The sequence below is a fragment of the Oncorhynchus mykiss genome, chromosome 6, assembly GCF_013265735.2.
Source record: "Oncorhynchus mykiss isolate Arlee chromosome 6, USDA_OmykA_1.1, whole genome shotgun sequence".
Taxonomy (NCBI): Eukaryota; Metazoa; Chordata; class Actinopteri; order Salmoniformes; family Salmonidae; genus Oncorhynchus; species Oncorhynchus mykiss.
Genome location: NC_048570.1, coordinates 80164568 through 80184567, shown reverse-complemented (window position 1 = coordinate 80184567; position 20000 = coordinate 80164568). Strand labels below are relative to the sequence as shown.

General features: G+C 45.8%; 1 protein-coding gene across 4 annotated transcripts in view; it reads right to left on the bottom strand.

The window, feature by feature from the left end:
- LOC110526764 (fibrillin-1) overlaps positions 1-18385 on the bottom strand; it is a 151353-nt gene extending 132968 nt beyond the window's left edge. For 2 of the 4 annotated variants that reach the window (XM_036981024.1, XM_036981027.1), the window contains exons 1-6: positions 18027-18383; positions 17359-17737; positions 10863-10945; positions 8688-8786; positions 5414-5509; positions 5107-5202 (exon numbers count right to left, since the gene is read on the bottom strand). In XM_036981024.1, the coding sequence (XP_036836919.1) occupies positions 5107-5202; positions 5414-5509; positions 8688-8786; positions 10863-10945; positions 17359-17603 (619 nt within the window). In that variant the 5' untranslated portion in view covers positions 17604-17737; positions 18027-18383. Of the gene's footprint in view, positions 1-5106; positions 5203-5413; positions 5510-8687; positions 8787-10862; positions 10946-17358; positions 17738-18026 lie in introns of all 4 variants that reach the window. The other 2 variants (XM_036981025.1, XM_036981026.1) reach the window with 2 other exon arrangements.
- Between the last annotated feature and the right edge of the window lie 1615 nt (positions 18386-20000).

Below are 20000 nucleotides of genomic sequence, written 5' to 3'. Positions count from 1 at the left end.
GTGTGCATGCGTGTGTGTGTGTGTGTGTGTGTGTGTGTGTGTGTGTGTGTGTGTGTGTGTGTGTGTGTGTGTGTGTGTGTGTGTGTATGTATGTATGTATGTATGTACGTATGTATGTACAGTATGTACAGTATGTACAGTATGTATGTATGTATGTATGTATGTACAGTATGTTTGTACAGTATGTATGTAAGTATGTATGTATGTATGTATGTATGTATGTATGTATGTATGTACAGTATGTACAGTATGTATGTATGTATGTATGTATGTATGTAAGTATGTATGTATGTACAGTATGTATGTATGTATGTATGTATGTATGTATGTATGTATGTATGTATGTATGTATGTACAGTATATATATATGTATGTATGTATGTATGTATGTAAGTATGTATGTATGTATGTATGTATGCATGTTCAGTATGTACAGTATGTACAGTATGTATGTATGTATGTATGTATGTATGTAAAGTATGTATGTACAGTATGTATGTATGTACAGTATGGATGTACAGTATGTATGTATGTACGTATGTACAGTATGTACAGTATGTACGTATGTATGTATGTATGTATGTATGTATGTACAGTATTATGTATGTATGTATGTATGTATGTACAGTATGTATGTATGTATGTATGTATGTACAGTATGTATGTATGTATGTATGTATGTATGTATGTGTGTATGTATGTATGTATGTATGTATGTATGTACAGTATGTACGTATGTATGTATGTACAGTATGTATGTATGCATGTATGTATGTATGTGTGTATGTATGCATGCAGGTATGCATGTATGTATGTACAGTATGTATGTATGTATGTATGTACAGTATGTATGTATGTATGCATGCATGCATGTATGTATGTATGTATGTATGTATGTACAGTATGTGTGTATGTATGTATGTATGTATGTATGTACAGTATGTATGTATGTATGTACAGTATGTATGTATGTATGTATGTACAGTATGTATGTATGTATGTATGTATGTACAGTATGTATGTATGTACAGTATGTATGTATGTATGTATGTATGTATGTATGTATGTATGCATGCATGCATGTATGTATGTATGTATGTATGTATGTACAGTATGTATGTATGTATGTATGTATGTATGTATGTATGTATGTATGTATGTATGTATGTACAGTATGTATGTATGCATGTATGTATGTACAGTGCCTTGCGAAAGTATTCGGCCCCCTTGAACTTTGCGACCTTTTGCCACATTTCAGGCTTCAAACATAAAGATATAAAACTGTATTTTTTGTGTGAAGAATCAACAACAAGTGGGACACAATCATGAAGTGGAACGACATTTATTGGATATTTCAAACTTCTTTTTAACAAATCAAAAACTGAAAAATTGGGCGTGCAAAATTATTCAGCCCCCTTAAGTTAATACTTTGTAGCGCCACCTTTTGCTGCGATTACAGCTGTAAGTCGCTTGGGGTATGTCTCTATCAGTTTTGCACATCGAGAGACTGACATTTTTTCCCATTCCTCCTTGCAAAACAGCTCGAGCTCAGTGAGGTTGGATGGAGAGCATTTGTGAACAGCAGTTTTCAGTTCTTTCCACAGATTCTCGATTGGATTCAGGTCGGGACTTTGACTTGGCCATTCTAACACCTGGATATGTTTATTTTTGAACCATTCCATTGTAGATTTTGCTTTATGTTTTGGATCATTGTCTTGTTGGAAGACAAATCTCCGTCCCAGTCTCAGGTCTTTTGCAGACTCCATCAGGTTTTCTTCCAGAATGGTCCTGTATTTGGCTCCATCCATCTTCCCATCAATTTTAACCATCTTCCCTGTTCCTGCAGAAGAAAAGCAGGCCCAAACCATGATGCTGCCACCACCATGTTTGACAGTGGGGATGGTGTGTTCAGCTGTGTTGCTTTTACGCCAAACATAACGTTTTGCATTGTTGCCAAAAAGTTCAATTTTGGGTTCATCTGACCAGAGCACCTTCTTCCACATGTTTGGTGTGTCTCCCAGGTGGCTTGTGGCAAACTTTAAACAACACTTTTTATGGATATCTTTAAGAAATGGCTTTCTTCTTGCCACTCTTCCATAAAGGCCAGATTTGTGCAATACACGACTGATTGTTGTCCTATGGACAGAGTCTCCCACCTCAGCTGTAGATCTCTGCATCCAGAGTGATCATGGGCCTCTTGGCTGCGTCTCTGATCAGTCTTCTCCTTGTATGAGCTGAAAGTTTAGAGGGACGGCCAGGTCTTGGTAGATTTGCAGTGGTCTGATACTCCTTCCATTTCAATATTATCACTTGCACAGTGCTCCTTGGGATGTTTAAAGCTTGGGAAATCTTTTTGTATCCAAATCCGGCTTTAAACTTCTTCACAACAGTATCTCGGACCTGCCTGGTGTGTTCCTTGTTCTTCATGATGCTCTCTGCGCTTTTAACGGACCTCTGAGACTATCACAGTGCAGGTGCATTTATACGGAGACTTGATTACACACAGGTGGATTGTATTTATCATCATTAGTCATTTAGGTCAACATTGGATCATTCAGAGATCCTCACTGAAGGGGCTGAATAATTTTGCACGCCCAATTTTTCAGTTTTTGATTTGTTAAAAAAGTTTGAAATATCCAATAAATGTCGTTCCACTTCATGATTGTGTCCCACTTGTTGTTGATTCTTCACAAAAAATACAGTTTTATATCTTTATGTTTGAAGCCTGAAATGTGGCTAAAGGTCGCAAAGTTCAAGGGGGCCGAATACTTTCGCAAGGCACTGTATGTACAGTATGTACACTATATATACAAATGAGTGGATTCTATTTCAGCCACACCCGTTGCTGACAGGTGTATAAATCTCCATAGACAAATATTGGCAGTAGAATGGCCTTACTGAAGAGCTCAGTGACTTTCAACGTGGCACCGTCATAGGATGTCATTTTTCCAAAAGTCAGTTTGTCACATTTCTGTGAAGAGGTTTACATGGCCGAGCAACAGCACACAAGCCTAAGATCACCATGCGCAATGCCAAGCGTCGGCTGGAGTGGTGTGAAGTTCGCCACCATTGGACTCTGGAGCAGTGGAAACGCGTTCTCTGGAGTGATGAATTCCGCTTCACCATCTGGCAGTCCAACGGACAAATCTGGGTTTGGTGGATGCCAGGAGAACCGCACCTGCCCGAATGCATGGTGCCAACTGTTGAGGAAGGCCCTTTCCTGTTTCAGCATGACAATGCCCCCATGCACAATACGAGGTCCATACAGAAATGTATCTTTGGGATGAATTGGAATGCCGACTGCGAGACAGGCCTAATCGCCCAACATCAGCGTCCAACCGCATAAATGCTCATTGTTGAATGGAAGCAAGTCCCTGCAGCAATGTTCCAACATCTAGTGGAAAGCCTTCCCAGAAGAGTGGAGGCTGTTATAGCAGCAAAGGGGGGACCAACTCCATATTAATGGCCATGACTTTGGAATGAGATGTTGGACGAGCAGTATGTACACTATGTATGTGTGTGCGTGTTTGAGTGTGCGTGTGTGCATGCGTTCCTCAGCTGGTTGAGTTCTAAGCCCAGTATCAGGGTGGGACAGTCTCTAGGGACAGATACACACACAAACAGAACACACACACACATTGTACCCTGTGTCAGCTCTATCTGAGCAGGGGAAGGACCAAATCATTTCAGATAAACAGAGAGCTTCACCCCAGAACCAAATCTGTCCTGTCAGTTATCAGTAACCCTGAAGGAAAGTAGCAGAGGCAAGGGGACCATTTCAGAGTAAAGACGCAGCCCATCTGTGTGTGAGGAGGACAGCAATTAGTGTTCTGCTGTTAAACTAAATATTATCTTTACAAGGTCACTGCTACAACCTCCAGGGGTCACACCATCGCTAGAGACAGAGACCTACGTACGTCTTGCATCTCTTCGTGTGTGTGTGTATGTGTATGTGTGTGTGTGTGTGTGTGTGTGTGTGTGTGTGTGTGTGTGTGTGTGTGTGTGTGTGTGTGTGTGTGTGTGTGTGTGTGTGTGTGTGTACATGTTTTCTAAGGAGTTACTTTTGCGTCATTAATATCAAGAAAAGCATCTGAAATCGAGAACAAAATTCTTAGCGCTGCCAACAATAATAATGATATTGAAAGCAAAACATAAATCCAAAAGTATAATTTTTAAATGCTCACACTAATTAATTGTAAATGAATGCAATAGTTTTAAATGAAACATTTTCAATAAAAACTTGATCGTGATCAAATGCCTCCCTCTTCGCCTACAATCATTTTTCTGCCGTTTCAAGTTTGGCACATTCCAACAGCACCCCACCCTGCATCCCACTGATGGTTTGGTTCTGGAGCTAAACAGGGTTGGTCCTGGTTGGTCCCTGGATGGGAGACCAGATGTTACTGGAAGTGGTGCTGGAGGCCAGTAGGGGCACCCTTCCCTCTAGTCTTTCTCTGTGTCATTAAACATCCCACCTATCAAAACATGATGTGGAGATAATACTCCAAAACTGGTTGACCAATAAGGATGCATCAACTATGCTACCCTCTAAGCCCCGCCTACATGGAATGGATTTATATAGAGCCTTTATACTTACTGAAGTACTTTCTGTTTTTTATGTCTTTCAATATCATTATCTTTATTTGCAATAGTAACTCCACAGTGTTTTACCAGAGTTCAGAGCACACCAGGACGCTGGTGGGGGCAACCAACAGCAAACATCCAATAGACCTGGACATTTTCCAGACCTCAGTCTTTCAGCAGATGTGGAAAATAACCGTCATTTAGGAACACAGCGTGACAGGCGCAGTGTTCAACAACAAACCATGTTCTGGACAATAAAACACACTGTTGTGTATGAAGCAAACATGTCACGCTATCAACACTGTCAGCTGTCCTCATTCTGAGAACATGTCAATTCTGACAGACAGACAGAGAGACAGAGAGACAGACAGACAGACAGACAGACAGACAGAGAGACAGACAGACAGACAGACAGACAGACAGACAGACAGACAGACAGACAGACAGACAGACAGACAGACAGACAGACAGACAGACAGACAGACAGACAGACAGAGGTATAAATGAGAACTGTGATCCTACCTCTCTCACACTGTGCCCCCGTGAAGCCGTAGGTACAAACACAGCGGTTAGGAGCCACACACCGTCCTCCATTCTGACAACCTGTCTCACACACCGCTGCATGGGAGAGAGAAAGACAGAAATACACCAGGGATCTCAGGTTAGGATCCCACCTATAGTGTTTATACAGTGTTTATACAGGTGGCTGTATATTGGTTGTACAGTGGTTGTGTAGAGGTTGTGTAATAGTTGTGTAGTGGTTGTAAAGTGGTCATATAATGGTTGTATTGTGTGTATATAGTGGTTGTGTGTATATAGCGGTTCTTACGTTGACCACAGTGGTTTCCCACGTATCCTTTCTGACACTGGCAGTGGTCATCAGCACAGCTCCCACCGTTCATACAGCGGATGTTACAGTTTTGGACTGGTGGGGGTTGGGAGGGAGGGAGGGAGGGAGGGGGGAGGAGAGAGAGAGAGAGGGGGGGGGGGGAAGACATGCGAGAAAAGAGAGAGAGAGAGGGGGGAAGATATGCGAGCAGAGAGAGAGAGGATGGAGAGAAGGGGGGAGACAGAGAGAGAGAGAGAGAGAGAGAGAGAGAGAGAGGGAGAGATAGAGAGAGAGAGAGAGGGGGGGAGAGAGAGAGAGAGAGAGGGGGGGGGGAGACATGCGAGAAAAGAGAGAGAGAGAGGGGGGAAGATATGCGAGCAGAGAGAGAGAGGATGGAGAGAAGGGGGGAGACAGAGAGAGAGAGAGAGAGAGAGAGAGAGAGAGAGAGAGAGAGAGAGAGGGAGAGAGAGAGAGAGAGAGAGAGAGAGAGAGAGAGAGAGAGAGAGAGAGAGAGAGAGAGAGAGAGAGAAAGGGAGTGAGGGGGGGTTTGTTAAAGTCAGTATACAAAACCCATACACCCACACCAGACCCCCTCCCCCTCACACACACACACACACACACCAGGTTAAGCTTACAATACAAACACACAGATAGGGCTACACTTTCAGTACAAACGCACCAAAGTTCCCTACGAATTGTGTTTATCATAAATCCCATTCAGATATAATATTCGCTCAAATTGATTGTGTGAAAACAGATGAGCACACGGCCCAACACTGCTCTGAGCTGCTCTACTCAACGCTGCAACAAGCATTAGTAGATGTTGACTATGGAACTCTTCCAACACACACACCCATTCTGCCCTGAGACTGAACAATCAGCTTCACAGTTCAGCTGCTATTCAAGGGAGAGCAGCACGGCAAAATAGATCAATTCTTCATGAGCTCTGTGGTGTACTGTATGGTGGGTTGTTTTTGGAGAGTTATGTTAAGTTTTGGTGGAGTGTCGTTGCACATTTTAGATTCTGTGCAGCTAGTCTTTTCAGTAGGCAAGAAACAGGAGAACACCTTTTGAAACAGAGTGAAACAGGGAGGTACTACCTGAACCTGTTCAATAAGAAAGGCTCACTTTCATTTCTCTGTTTCAAAGTATTTTGCTACGGTGTGCCCTACTGAATACCACCCTGCTCCCAGCACACACACTCTAACACAACCAGGAGACAGGATATAACATCATCCAATAGTCATGGTAGAAACCACAAAACAATCTGGACTGTAGCAATCACTGCCAAAACAACAGCCTCCCTCCTCCCTCCATCCCGCCCACCCTCCCTCCTAGTCCATTAGCTCTAACAGCCTCCCTCCTAGTCCATCAGCTCTAACAGCCTCCCTCCTAGTCCATCAGCTCTAACAGCCTCCCTCCTAGTCCATCAGCTCTAACAGCCTCCCTCCTAGTCCATCAGCTCTAACAGCCTCCCTCCTAGTCCATCAGCTCTAACAGCCTCCCTCCTAGTCCATCAGCTCTAACAGCCTCCCTCCTAGTCCATCAGCTCTAACAGCCTCCCTCCTAGTCCATCAGCTCTAACAGCCTCCCTCCTAGTCCATCAGCTCTAACAGCCTCCCTCCTAGTCCATCAGCTCTAACAGCCTCCATCCTAGTCCATCAGCTCTAACAGCCTCCCTCCTAGTCCATCAGCTCTAACAGCCTCCATCCTAGTCCATCAGCTCTAACAGCCTCCCTCCTAGTCCATCAGCTCTAACAGCCTCCCTCCTAGTCCATCAGCTCTAACAGCCTCCCTCCTAGTCCATCAGCTCTAACAGCCTCCCTCCTAGTCCATCAGCTCTAACAGCCTCCATCCTAGTCCATCAGCTCTAACAGCCTCCCTCCTAGTCCATCAGCTCTAACAGCCTCCATCCTAGTCCATCAGCTCTAACAGCCTCCCTCCTAGTCCATCAGCTCTAACAGCCTCCCTCCTAGTCCATCAGCTCTAACAGCCTCCCTCCTAGTCCATCAGCTCTAACAGCCTCCATCCTAGTCCATCAGCTCTAACAGCCTCCCTCCTAGTCCATCAGCTCTAACAGCCTCCATCCTAGTCCATCAGCTCTAACAGCCTCCCTCCTAGTCCATCAGCTCTAACAGCCTCCCTCCTAGTCCATCAGCTCTAACAGCCTCCCTCCTAGTCCATCAGCTCTAACAGCCTCCCTCCTAGTCCATCAGCTCTAACAGCCTCCCTCCTAGTCCATCAGCTCTAACAGCCTCCATCCTATTCCATCAGCTCTAACAGCCTCCCTCCTAGTCCATCAGCTCTAACAGCCTCCCTCCTAGTCCATCAGCTCTAACAGCCTCCCTCCTAGTCCATCAGCTCTAACAGCCTCCATCCTAGTCCATCAGCTCTAACAGCCTCCCTCCTAGTCCATCAGCTCTAACAGCCTCCATCCTAGTCCATCAGCTCTAACAGCCTCCATCCTAGTCCATCAGCTCTAACAGCCCAGCCCTGCAGCTCTCCAACTCTGTAACTCTGAATCTCAGTTCTCCAGAGAAGGAAACAGAACAGATTTCTGCATCTGAGTTCTCTGTTTCACACCTCTCAACACCAGACATTGTTTATGCTGCCAAGTGGGAAAAATATTACAAATATGCCGGTTCCCATGTTGCAGACTTCAGTGATGTGTAACAGTGGATGTCTTTTTTAAATCCACAGAGGAGAGTTAGAGGGAAGCAGAGGGATGGGGCGTGGTGGACCTAGACTTGGCTGACTGGGTCCAAGAAACATTTCTCATACATGGATCTAGAATATCTATTATCTGTTTCATATGTTGAAGTCCTTGTTAGTAAAGGCAGTGAAAGGCCTTTGAAATGGAAGAATGGACACCAGGCTAAAGTAAGGTGGTGATAGACTACAGTCAGATGTGGGCTGGGGTGTGGTGGGCCTGGGGATAAGGCTGTTCCTTCCTAAACACAGTTCACATTTATCTGGCTCATACAGGGAAACTAAGGGCTGGATTCATTCAGTAGATCAGCGTTATAGCTGCTTTTGCGGAGACCGCATTCTCAGTAAACCCTCTATATGTCATCTCAATCAAAAATGACCTTCGCATTTCAACCGCACTACAATGCAGGTGTTCGGCGCTACGGACTGAATCCAGCCCTAAAGCTTTTAAAGACAAAGTCCCTGTAAAGCAGTGTTCTATCTGAATGTGTAGAGATACGGTTGATAGACACTGTTGTACATCATTCTAGCTTATTGTTCTGCTCTGGTGTTGGTCTGACAGTACCTGACATGGATCCACAAGAAGGAGAGATGGATCCGGTGGGACAGGTACACATGTTGGGTCTGGAGCAGAACCCGTCTCCACACGAGCTCCGACAGATAGCTGCAGAGGACCAGAGAGACAACACATGTCAGTACAACACACACACCTCAGAACCACACACAGTCTGCATGGATCTATAAACACAGTCATCTGAGTTGATTATGAGGAGGAGAGATTCTCCTAATCTTACAGGACAGCACATTCAAACGTTATGCCCATAGGGCCTAGAGTTTGTGCAGGTCAGGTTACCTGGTTAGGAAAAACTCTGGTCCCTCTAGTCTACAACAGAAGGGTTTTTATTGGCTGTCACTAGCTTCTCCCCCTTCAGTCTCTCACTGTAGAGTTGACCATCCCAGCTAACCAGAAGAGAGACCTCATCAGGAGCTTTCATTTGAGACATACAACTCCTGTTGGACAAATATGTCTGTTCTGTTGCTCAGCCCTCATCATGGCTGGTATGGGGTTTAGTACTGTAATACTGGAGTCCATCTGGTAGGACTGTGGTGCTGCTATTTTCTACCCAGTATTCACTACTTTTGGGTGGTCATACAGTACAGACTTAACGACAGTATTCAGGCAGGTAGCCTGGAGCTGTTACACCCCCCCCCCCCCCCAGTCCAGTCCAGTCAGGTAGAGGGAGACAGGGAGCCTGGGGAGAGTGACCCTGTGTCCCAAGACTCCACTGCTAAACAATGTCATTAGAGGCAGGCAGGCAGGCAGGCAGGCAGGCAGCCAGGCCGCAATCACAATCCCAATCACACAGTCCTGTGCAACCCACCACCCTGCTACGGGCTTCCTGAACCCAACTCTGATACAAGTTCCCTGCTTTCCTGAGAGAGAGAGAGAGAGAGAGAGAGAGAGAGAGAGAGAGAGAGAGAGAGAGAGAGAGAGATGCCTGCAACTCTCTGGCCAGGGCAAAATAACATCTCAGAGAGTAGACCCATTCAGACTCAGGAGACAAACTGACATCACCTTTCATTTTGACTGAAGTATCACTTCACTGTTTCACTTCACTGATCTGAACAGTTCAGGCTCACTTTAACTCTGGCATTATAGCATATCATGTTGGTCCCACGCACATACTGTATAGTAAGTAGCCTACGGACTGGGGTCATTGGCAGCTTGAGGGTTAAACACCTTCAGTACGTTTTGATTTACAGTCTTATCAGAGTATGACGGGATAGCTAAGTCTTAATGAGTTAGTTATCTCAGAGCCATGCTGTGTCTGGCTAAGCTAATTGGACAAACAGCACTAGCTGCCCATAGAGAGAGCTGGGCCGCCTCCCTACTGCGCCACAGGACATTGTGGGCCAGGACCACAGCGTTCTGGAACAGGACCGGGTTTGGGCCCGCCCACCAGCCTGGCTCAGACACAAACACACTAACCTCAGTGTGTTACAAGCACTCATCATACTATACTCAACACTACACAGTACACCCTGCCTTACCTTCACAGACATATTACTATGAGACAGTCAGTACACCCTGCCTTACCTTCACAGACATATTACTATGAGACAGTCAGTACACCCTGCCTTACCTTCACAGACATATTACTATGAGACAGTCAGTACACCCTGCCTTACCTTCACAGACATATTACTATGAGACAGTCAGTACACCCTGCCTTACCTTCACAGACATATTACTATGAGACAGTCAGTACACCCTGCCTTACCTTCACTGACATATTACTATGAGACAGTCAGTACACCCTGCCTTACCTTCACAGACATATTACTATGAGACAGTCAGTACACCCTGCCTTACCTTCACAGACATATTACTATGAGACATACAGTACACCCTGCCTTACCTTCACAGACATATTACTATGAGACAGTCAGTACACCCTAACTTACCTACACAGACATATTACTATGAGACAGTCAGTACACCCTGCCTTACCTTCACAGACATATTACTATGAGACATACAGTACACCCTAACTTACCTACACAGACATATTACTATAACACATGCACAATATGTTAGGCTTCCCAAGAACACATTTGCCTATATACATTAACTACAAACAGCACAGAACAAATAGTAATATACAGTACCATTGGGTTTAGAAAACCATGGTGTGTAGATAAGAGACAGTAGACAGAAAACAGACAGAGAGAGACTCACGGACGATGCACTGGTTGCCCCCGGTCAGAGTCTTCCATCCTGGACAGCAGTAGGAGTTGAAACGAGAGCCACAGACATTGGGCCTGCGGAAGAGGAGAGACAGACACACAGTATCACTGGTTGAACACTTTCTGGAGCCCACACACACCTCATTCTACAACCATGGTCCTGTCTGGAGACCCCTGGTTAAACCCTTTCTGGAGCCCACACACACCTCATTCTATAACCATGGTCCTGTCTGTAGACCCCCTGGTTAAACACTTTCTGGAGCCCACACACACCTCATTCTACAACCATGGTCCTGTCTGGAGACCTCCTGGTTAAACACTTTCTGGAGCCCACACACACCTCATTCTATAACCATGGTCCTGTCTGTAGACCCCCTGGTTAAACACTTTCTGGAGCCCACACACACCTCATTCTACAACCATGGTCCTGTCTGGAGACCTCCTGGTTAAACACTTTCTGGAGCCCACACACACCTCATTCTATAACCATGGTCCTGTCTGTAGACCCCCTGGTTAAACACTTTCTGGAGCCCACACACACCTCATTCTACAACCATGGTCCTGTCTGGAGACCCCCTGGTTAAACACTTTCTGGAGCCCACACACACCTCATTCTACAACCATGGTCCTGTCTGGAGACCTCCTGGTTAAACACTTTCTGGAGCCCACACACACCTCATTCTACAACCATGGTCCTGTCTGGAGACCCCCTGGTTAAACACTTTCTGGAGCCCACACACACCTCATTCTACAACCATGGTCCTGTCTGGAGACCCCCTGGTTGAACACTTTCTGGAGCCCACACACACCTCATTCTACAACCATGGTCCTGTCTGGAGACCCCCTGGTTGAACACTTTCTGGAGCCCACACACACCTCATTCTACAACCATGGTCCTGTCTGGAGACCCCCTGGTTAAACACTTTCTGGAGCCCACACACACCTCATTCTACAACCATGGTCCTGTCTGGAGACCCCCTGGTTAAACACTTTCTGGAGCCCACACACACCTCATTCTTCAACCATGGTCCTGCCTGGAGACCCCTGCCTTCGGTGCACATTTTTGTTCCAACCCAGCACTAACACAACTGGTTTAATCAAAGCTTGAAGATGTACTGGATTAGTGGATTTCAATGATACAGTATATAGTCATGGGATCAATGTTATTGTGAACAAAGCAACAGTAAACATGTCATCCCCCACGAAAATCAGGTCAGTGCTGTCTGAGATATCACATGTGACGAACATACGAACGGACGAACATACGAACGTACGAACGTACTAACATACGGAGACAGATACACAGTCCCCTTGCCGATTTCAGAGTTTGACTGTTGTGTGTTAGGAAGAAAGGTTTCACACAGCATAGCACGCTTTCAGACTGTGTCTGTTGCAACCACAGACTATTTAGTACATCATGGGTTGCGACACTCCGTGACTGGGCTCCATCTAGTGACTGTAATGCCAGCGGGGAAACAGCACAACACAGTGGCCTGTATGCTGAACTGCAGTACCTGATCCTTCACTGTGAGAGTTAAAAGTGTCGCTCTGCCTGTATGGGTTCTGATGAATTAACTCACAATAAACACACTTCAAACAACCATAGCTTGTGAGCCCTGGAGATTAGGCATTGATCCGTCTATGACAGTATCAGCTGTCTACAGTCATGATATACCCACAAATGCGCACACACACACGCACACACATAGATGCACACACGCTCACACACGCTCACACGCACGCACACACACACACACACACACACACACACACACACACACACACACACACACACACACACACACACACACCACCTCTCAAGCAGTGACCCACTGTGTACAGCTGCTGATGTGCTTTAAAAAGCAGGGTGTGGTGTTTAGGACTAGAGAAAATATTAAACTGCTTCTCTCTCTCCATCCATCCCTCCTTCTCTCTCTCTCTCTCTCTCTCTACATCCCTCCCTCCTCTCTCCATCCCTCCCTCCTTCTCTCTCTCTCTCTCTCTCCTCTCTCTCTCTCGCTCTCTCTCTCCCTCTCTCTCTCTCTCTCCCTCCCTCTCTCTAACTCTCCCTCTCTCTCTCTCTCTCTTTCTCTCTCTCTCTCTCTCCTCTCTCTTTTCTCTCTCCCCTCTCTTTTCTCTCTCTCAGTCCAGCAGGCATTCCGACAGCCCCACACCGCCAATGGGCTCCTTTGTTTGGATATAATTTATTGTTGCAGCCGACAGGAATGTGATATTCTTGCCAGTATTTAATTACTAAACTTTCATCCTAACTTCCCATCACAGAGAATCCCACCTGTTGGGGTCCAGCGATGGCATTCTCAACAAATTAACAAAAGGAAAATGTTAAACTCTCCTGTGACCTTGTCTTCAGTAATGACCTGACTAGTAGATCACAGCAGTAGGCCTACATAGGTAGTAATGACCTGACTAATAGATCACAGCAGTAGGCCTACAGTGGTAGTAATGACCTGACTAGTAGACCACAGCAGTAGGCCTACAGTGGTAGTAATGACCTGACTAGTAGACCACAGCAGTAGGCCTACAGAGGTAGTAATGACCTGACTAATAAACCACAGCAGTAGACCTACAGTGGTAGTAATGACCTGACTAGTAGACCACAGCAGTAGGACCTACAGTGGTAGTAATGACCTGACTAATAGACCACAGCAGTAGACCTACAGTGGTAGTAATGACCTGACTGATAGACCACAGCAGTAGACCTACAGTGGTAGTAATGACCTGACTAGTAGACCACAGCAGTAGGCTTACAGTGGTAGTAATGACCTGACTAGTAGACCACAGCAGTAGGACCTACAGTGGTAGTAATGACCTGACTAGTAGACCACAGCAGTAGACCTACAGTGGTAGTAATGACCTGACTAGTAGACCACAACAGTAGGACCTACAGTGGTAGTAATGACCTGACTAGTAGACCACAGCAGTAGACCTAGAGAGGTAGTAATGACCTGACTAATAGACCACAGCAGTAGGCCTACATAGGTAGTAATGACCTGACTAGTAGACCACAGCAGTAGGCCTACATAGTTAGTAATGACCTGACTAATAGACCACAGCAGTAGGACCTACAGTGGTAGTAATGACCTGACTAATAGACCACAGCAGTAGAACTACAGTGGTAGTAATGACCTGACTAATAGACCACAGCAGTAGGACCTACAGTGGTAGTAATGACCTGACTAATAGACCACAGCAGTAGACCTACAGTGGTAGTAATGACCTGACTGATAGACCACAGCAGTAGACCTACAGTGGTAGTAATGACCTGACTGATAGACCACAGCAGTAGACCTACAGTGGTAGTAATGACCTGACTGATAGACCACAGCAGTAGACCTACAGTGGTAGTAATGACCTGACTAGTAGACCACAGCAGTAGGCTTACAGTGGTAGTAATGACCTGACTAGTAGACCACAGCAGTAGGACCTACAGTGGTAGTAATGACCTGACTAGTAGACCACAGCAGTAGACCTACAGTGGTAGTAATGACCTGACTAGTAGACCACAGCAGTAGGACCTACAGTGGTAGTAATGACCTGACTAGTAGACCACAGCAGTAGGACCTACAGTGGTAGTAATGACCTGACTAGTAGACCACAGCAGTAGACCTAGAGAGGTAGTAATGACCTGACTAATAGACCACAGCAGTAGGCCTACAGTGGTAGTATTGACCTGACTAGTAGACCACAGCAGTAGACCTACAGTGGTAGTAATGACCTGACTAGTAGACCACAGAAGTAGACCTACAGTGGTAGTAATGACCTGACTAGTAGACCACAGCAGTAGGACCTACAGTGGTAGTAATAACCTGACTAATAGACCACAGCAGTAGGACCTACAGTGGTAGTAATGACCTGACTAGTAGACCACAGCAGTAGGACCTACCTGACTAGTAGACCACAGCAGTAGACCTACAGAGGTAGTAATGACCTGACTAATAGACCACAGCAGTAGGACCTACAGTGGTAGTAATGACCTGACTAGTAGACCACAGCAGTAGATCTACAGAGGTAGTAATGACCTGACTAATAGACCACAGCAGTAGGCCTACAGTGGTAGTATTGACCTGACTAGTAGACCACAGCAGTAGACCTACAGTGGTAGTAATGACCTGACTAGTAGACCACAGCAGTAGGACCTACAGTGGTAGTAATGACCTGACTAGTAGACCACAGCAGTAGGACCTACAGTGGTAGTAATGACCTGACTAATAGACCACAGCAGTAGAACTACAGTGGTAGTAATGACCTGACTAATAGACCACAGCAGTAGACCTACAGTGGTAGTAATGACCTGACTAATAGACCACAGCAGTAGACCTACAGTGGTAGTAATGACCTGACTGATAGACCACAGCAGTAGACCTACAGTGGTAGTAATGACCTGACTGATAGACCACAGCAGTAGACCTACAGTGGTAGTAATGACCTGACTGATAGACCACAGCAGTAGACCTACAGTGGTAGTAATGACCTGACTAGTAGACCACAGCAGTAGGCTTACAGTGGTAGTAATGACCTGACTAGTAGACCACAGCAGTAGGACCTACAGTGGTAGTAATGACCTGACTAGTAGACCACAGCAGTAGACCTACAGTGGTAGTAATGACCTGACTAGTAGACCACAGCAGTAGGACCTACAGTGGTAGTAATGACCTGACTAGTAGACCACAGCAGTAGGACCTACAGTGGTAGTAATGACCTGACTAGTAGACCACAGCAGTAGACCTAGAGAGGTAGTAATGACCTGACTAATAGACCACAGCAGTAGGCCTACAGTGGTAGTATTGACCTGACTAGTAGACCACAGCAGTAGACCTACAGTGGTAGTAATGACCTGACTAGTATACCACAGAAGTAGACCTACAGTGGTAGTAATGACCTGACTAGTAGACCACAGCAGTAGGACCTACAGTGGTAGTAATAACCTGACTAATAGACCACAGCAGTAGGACCTACAGTGGTAGTAATGACCTGACTAGTAGACCACAGCAGTAGGACCTACCTGACTAGTAGACCACAGCAGTAGACCTACAGAGGTAGTAATGACCTGACTAATAGACCACAGCAGTAGGACCTACAGTGGTAGTAATGACCTGACTAGTAGACCACAGCAGTAGATCTACAGAGGTAGTAATGACCTGACTAATAGACCACAGCAGTAGGACCTACAGTGGCAGTAATGACCTGACTAGTAGACCACAGCAGTAGGACCTACAGTGGTAGTAATGACCTGACTAGTAGACCACAGCAGTAGATCTACTGAGGTAGTAATGACCTGACTAGTAGACCACAGCAGTAGGACCTACAGAGGTAGTAATGACCTGACTAGTAGACCACAGCAGTAGGACCTACAGTGGTAGTAATGACCTGACTAATGGACCACAGCAGTAGAACCTACAGTGGTAGTAATGACCTGACTAGTAGACCGCAGCAGTAGACCTACAGTGGTAGTAATGACCTGACTAGTAGACCGCAGCAGTAGACCTACAGTGGTAGTAATGACCTGACTAGTAGACCACAGCAGTAGGACCTACAGTGGTAGTAATGACCTGACTAGTAGACCACAGCAGTAGACCTAGAGAGGTAGTAATGACCTGACTAATAGACCACAGCAGTAGGCCTACATAGGTAGTAATGACCTGACTAGTAGACCACAGCAGTAGGCCTACATAGTTAGTAATGACCTGACTAATAGACCACAGCAGTAGGACCTACAGTGGTAGTAATGACCTGACTAGTAGACCACAGCAGTAGAACTACAGTGGTAGTAATGACCTGACTAATAGACCACAGCAGTAGACCTACAGTGGTAGTAATGACCTGACTAATAGACCACAGCAGTAGACCTACAGTGGTAGTAATGACCTGACTGATAGACCACAGCAGTAGACCTACAGTGGTAGTAATGACCTGACTGATAGACCACAGCAGTAGACCTACAGTGGTAGTAATGACCTGACTGATAGACCACAGCAGTAGGACCTACAGAGGTAGTAATGACCTGACCAGTAGACCACAGCAGTAGACCTACAGAGGTAGTAATGACCTGACTAATAGACCACAGCAGTAGGACCTACAGAGGTAGTAATGACCTGACCAGTAGACCACAGCAGTAGGGCCTACAGTGGTAGTAATGACCTGACTAGTATACTAGATTCTTATTGAACATTCACTAGTGAGGGAGAATGAGGATGTTTATAATCCTGTAGATGATAGATTAAGTAAGCAACTAACATCTCCCTCATCAATACAGAGTGATATATAATGTAGAACTACATGCATGACACTGTGACAGGTTAACTACCTACAGAACACATATGTTTAAAACGTATGGACTATAATGATGTAGTAATGACAGACAATTAGTAACAACTTCATTAGACTATGCCTACAAGGTGTAAATTAAGGTAAGGTGCTGGTGATTGTTTCATAAGGGATAAGTGATAATAGATAGAGCCATTGCCTACCCTTTGAGGACGTCTGTCCCTCCTCCCCTCCGCTTGGCCCGGCTGGCTCTGGGTTGGGTCGGAGTCTGCCTGGCCGGCTCGCTGTCTACAGTTAATAACGGCAAAGACACCAGCTCGCCTTCGGTAAGTTTAGCTTCTCCTCCGGTTCCCCCAGCCTGCTCAGCCTCAGCCCCGCCAGGCTCCGTCCACAGCGAAAGGACCGCGACCAGACCCACCGCCAGCCTCACCAGCCGCCCACGACACATTGCCACAGGCCTGGTGATCTTCTCACAAGTTCACAATATCTCCACTTTTTGGTCAAAAAAACTGTTGTATTTTCGGTTTTAAGTCGCGCTTCTCCTAAATCCAACGGGGCTCAGGGAAATAGTCCAGAGTCAAGCTGCAAAAAAAAATATCAGATTGTTTTTCAGAAACAAGCAGAGAAATGTGCAGCGCAGAAGATGCTGCAATTTAGAAAAAATAACTGGGCTATGATACTTTTCTATCGACACTACGACTGTCGCACGGAATGCATCTCTGGCAGATGTTGAGGTTACAGACGAAGTATCTAACAATAATTTGTATAAATAATGCAAATAGTCCAATAAGAACATAAGTGGTACTTCAAGTTTGTTTTAATTAAAATCTAAAAGCATTGTGCAATTAATTGCGCAGGAGAAAATGCCTACCTTCTCTCCACAGCTGGAGACAGTCGTCAAAGCAGACCAGGCGCAGTACCCCACGTACTTTCTGTTCCAGAATAAACGACTTCAAGAAAAGAAGAAGAATAATGGAAAATAACCTCCAGGGACAAAATCAGATTGTCAATAGTCTAGCAATGTGTTCTCTCTTTATTAAATCCGACACATCCGAGATGATCAGGATGCCTTGATTCTGAATGGCGTGATCAGAGGCGTTGAGACATTCTACACTATAGGTGGAGAGAGGCGTTGAGACATTCTACAGTAGCCGTGGAGAAGATAGGTCTTCTTCCCTCTCCTTCTCCCCTGCTCTCTTTCTCTCCCTGTCTCTCACACAGCCAAACTCACTCACTCCCCATCCCTGCCCTCCTCAACTTTCCCCAAAAGGTTTTTGTCCTCTCGCGATACATACATTCCAGTCAAACAAGGGTCCACTACCGTTACAGTTAGAAACACAACGTTAATGTTATAGCGCCATAGCGAGAGGGTGAGACACTTCATACAGCATTAGCACTTAGAGGTTTGTTAGAATAATGTAAAGAATAAAGACACCTACTTTGTTTTCAGCAGGTAAGATAGGCCTATGTGATTGTGATAGAGCAAAACTCATCCATGATATTTAAAGCACAGTGTAACCAGGACAAGCCTAATCTCAGAACACATACCTTACATTTTGGTAATTACCATTTATGTTACATAGTCTGTCCACTGTGCAAGCTTTACACTGCGTACATTTAATGACAATATTGAGTAAAACCACAGAAGACAGTTTTTACAAACAGTGTGGAGGTGGAAGGTGGTCATGTAAGGACACCTGTTGTGTCTGTGAGCAGGTTGAAAACCATTTGGAACTGATTGGAATCATTTGGGATTGTTCAGAATGAACAGGACCTTTTGCAATGTGTTCTGAGACTCCACCACTCAGAGGTGATATCACTATGCTCTTTAATTAAACATCTCAACAACCCAGCCCACACGTCTCTTTCTCTCTCTCTCTCTCTCTTTCTCTACCACAAAGTGTATCAGGGAAGGTCAGAGTCTTTGTGTGTGTGTGTGTGTGTGTGTATGTGTGTGTGTGTGTGTGTGTGTGTGTGTGTGTGTGTGTATGTGTGTGTGTGTGTGTGTGTGTGTGTGTGTGTGTGTGTGTGTGTGTGTGCGTGCGTGTGCGTGTGCTTGCGAGCGTCTGTGTTCTGGAGGAGAGAGGGATGCTTATCCAGCCAGTGGTTGTGGCATTAAAATGAATCATACACAGACTCAGTGTTCTGGAGATGTTAGGAAATTAGACCAGAGAGCAGAGCATGCCAGGGACACAACTTCCTCCTGCCATCTATCCCTCCCTCTCTCCTTCACTCCCTCTCCCCCCCTCTCTCCTTCACTCCCTCTCCCCCCCTCTCTCCTTCACTCCCTCCCTCCCTCTCTCCCTCTCTCCTTCACTCCCTCTCTCCCTCCATCCCTCTCTCCTTCACTTCCTCTCTTCCACCGTCACTCCCTCTCTCCCTCCCTCCCTCTCTCCCTCTCTCCCTCTCTCCTTCACTCCCTCCCTCCCTCCCTCTCTCCTTCACTTCCTCTCTTCCACCGTCACTCCCTCTCTCCCTCCCTTCCGCCCTCGATCCCAACCTCCCTACCACCATCCCTCATTCCCTCTGTCCCTTCTTCCCATAGGCCCTCTATCTATCCTATCATCCAAACTCTCCCTCCTTCCCATAGGTCCTCTATCTATCCTATCATCCAAACTCTCCCTCCTTCCCATAGGTCATCTATCTATCCTATCCTCAAAACACTCCCTCCTTCCCATAGGCCCTCTATCTATCCTATCCTCCAAACTCTCCCTCCTTCCCATAGGCCCTCTATCTATCCTATCCTCCAAACTCTCCCTCCTTCCCATTGGCCCTCTATCTATCCTATCCTCCAAACTCTCCCTCCTTCCCATAGGCCCTCTATCTATCCTATCATCCAAACTCT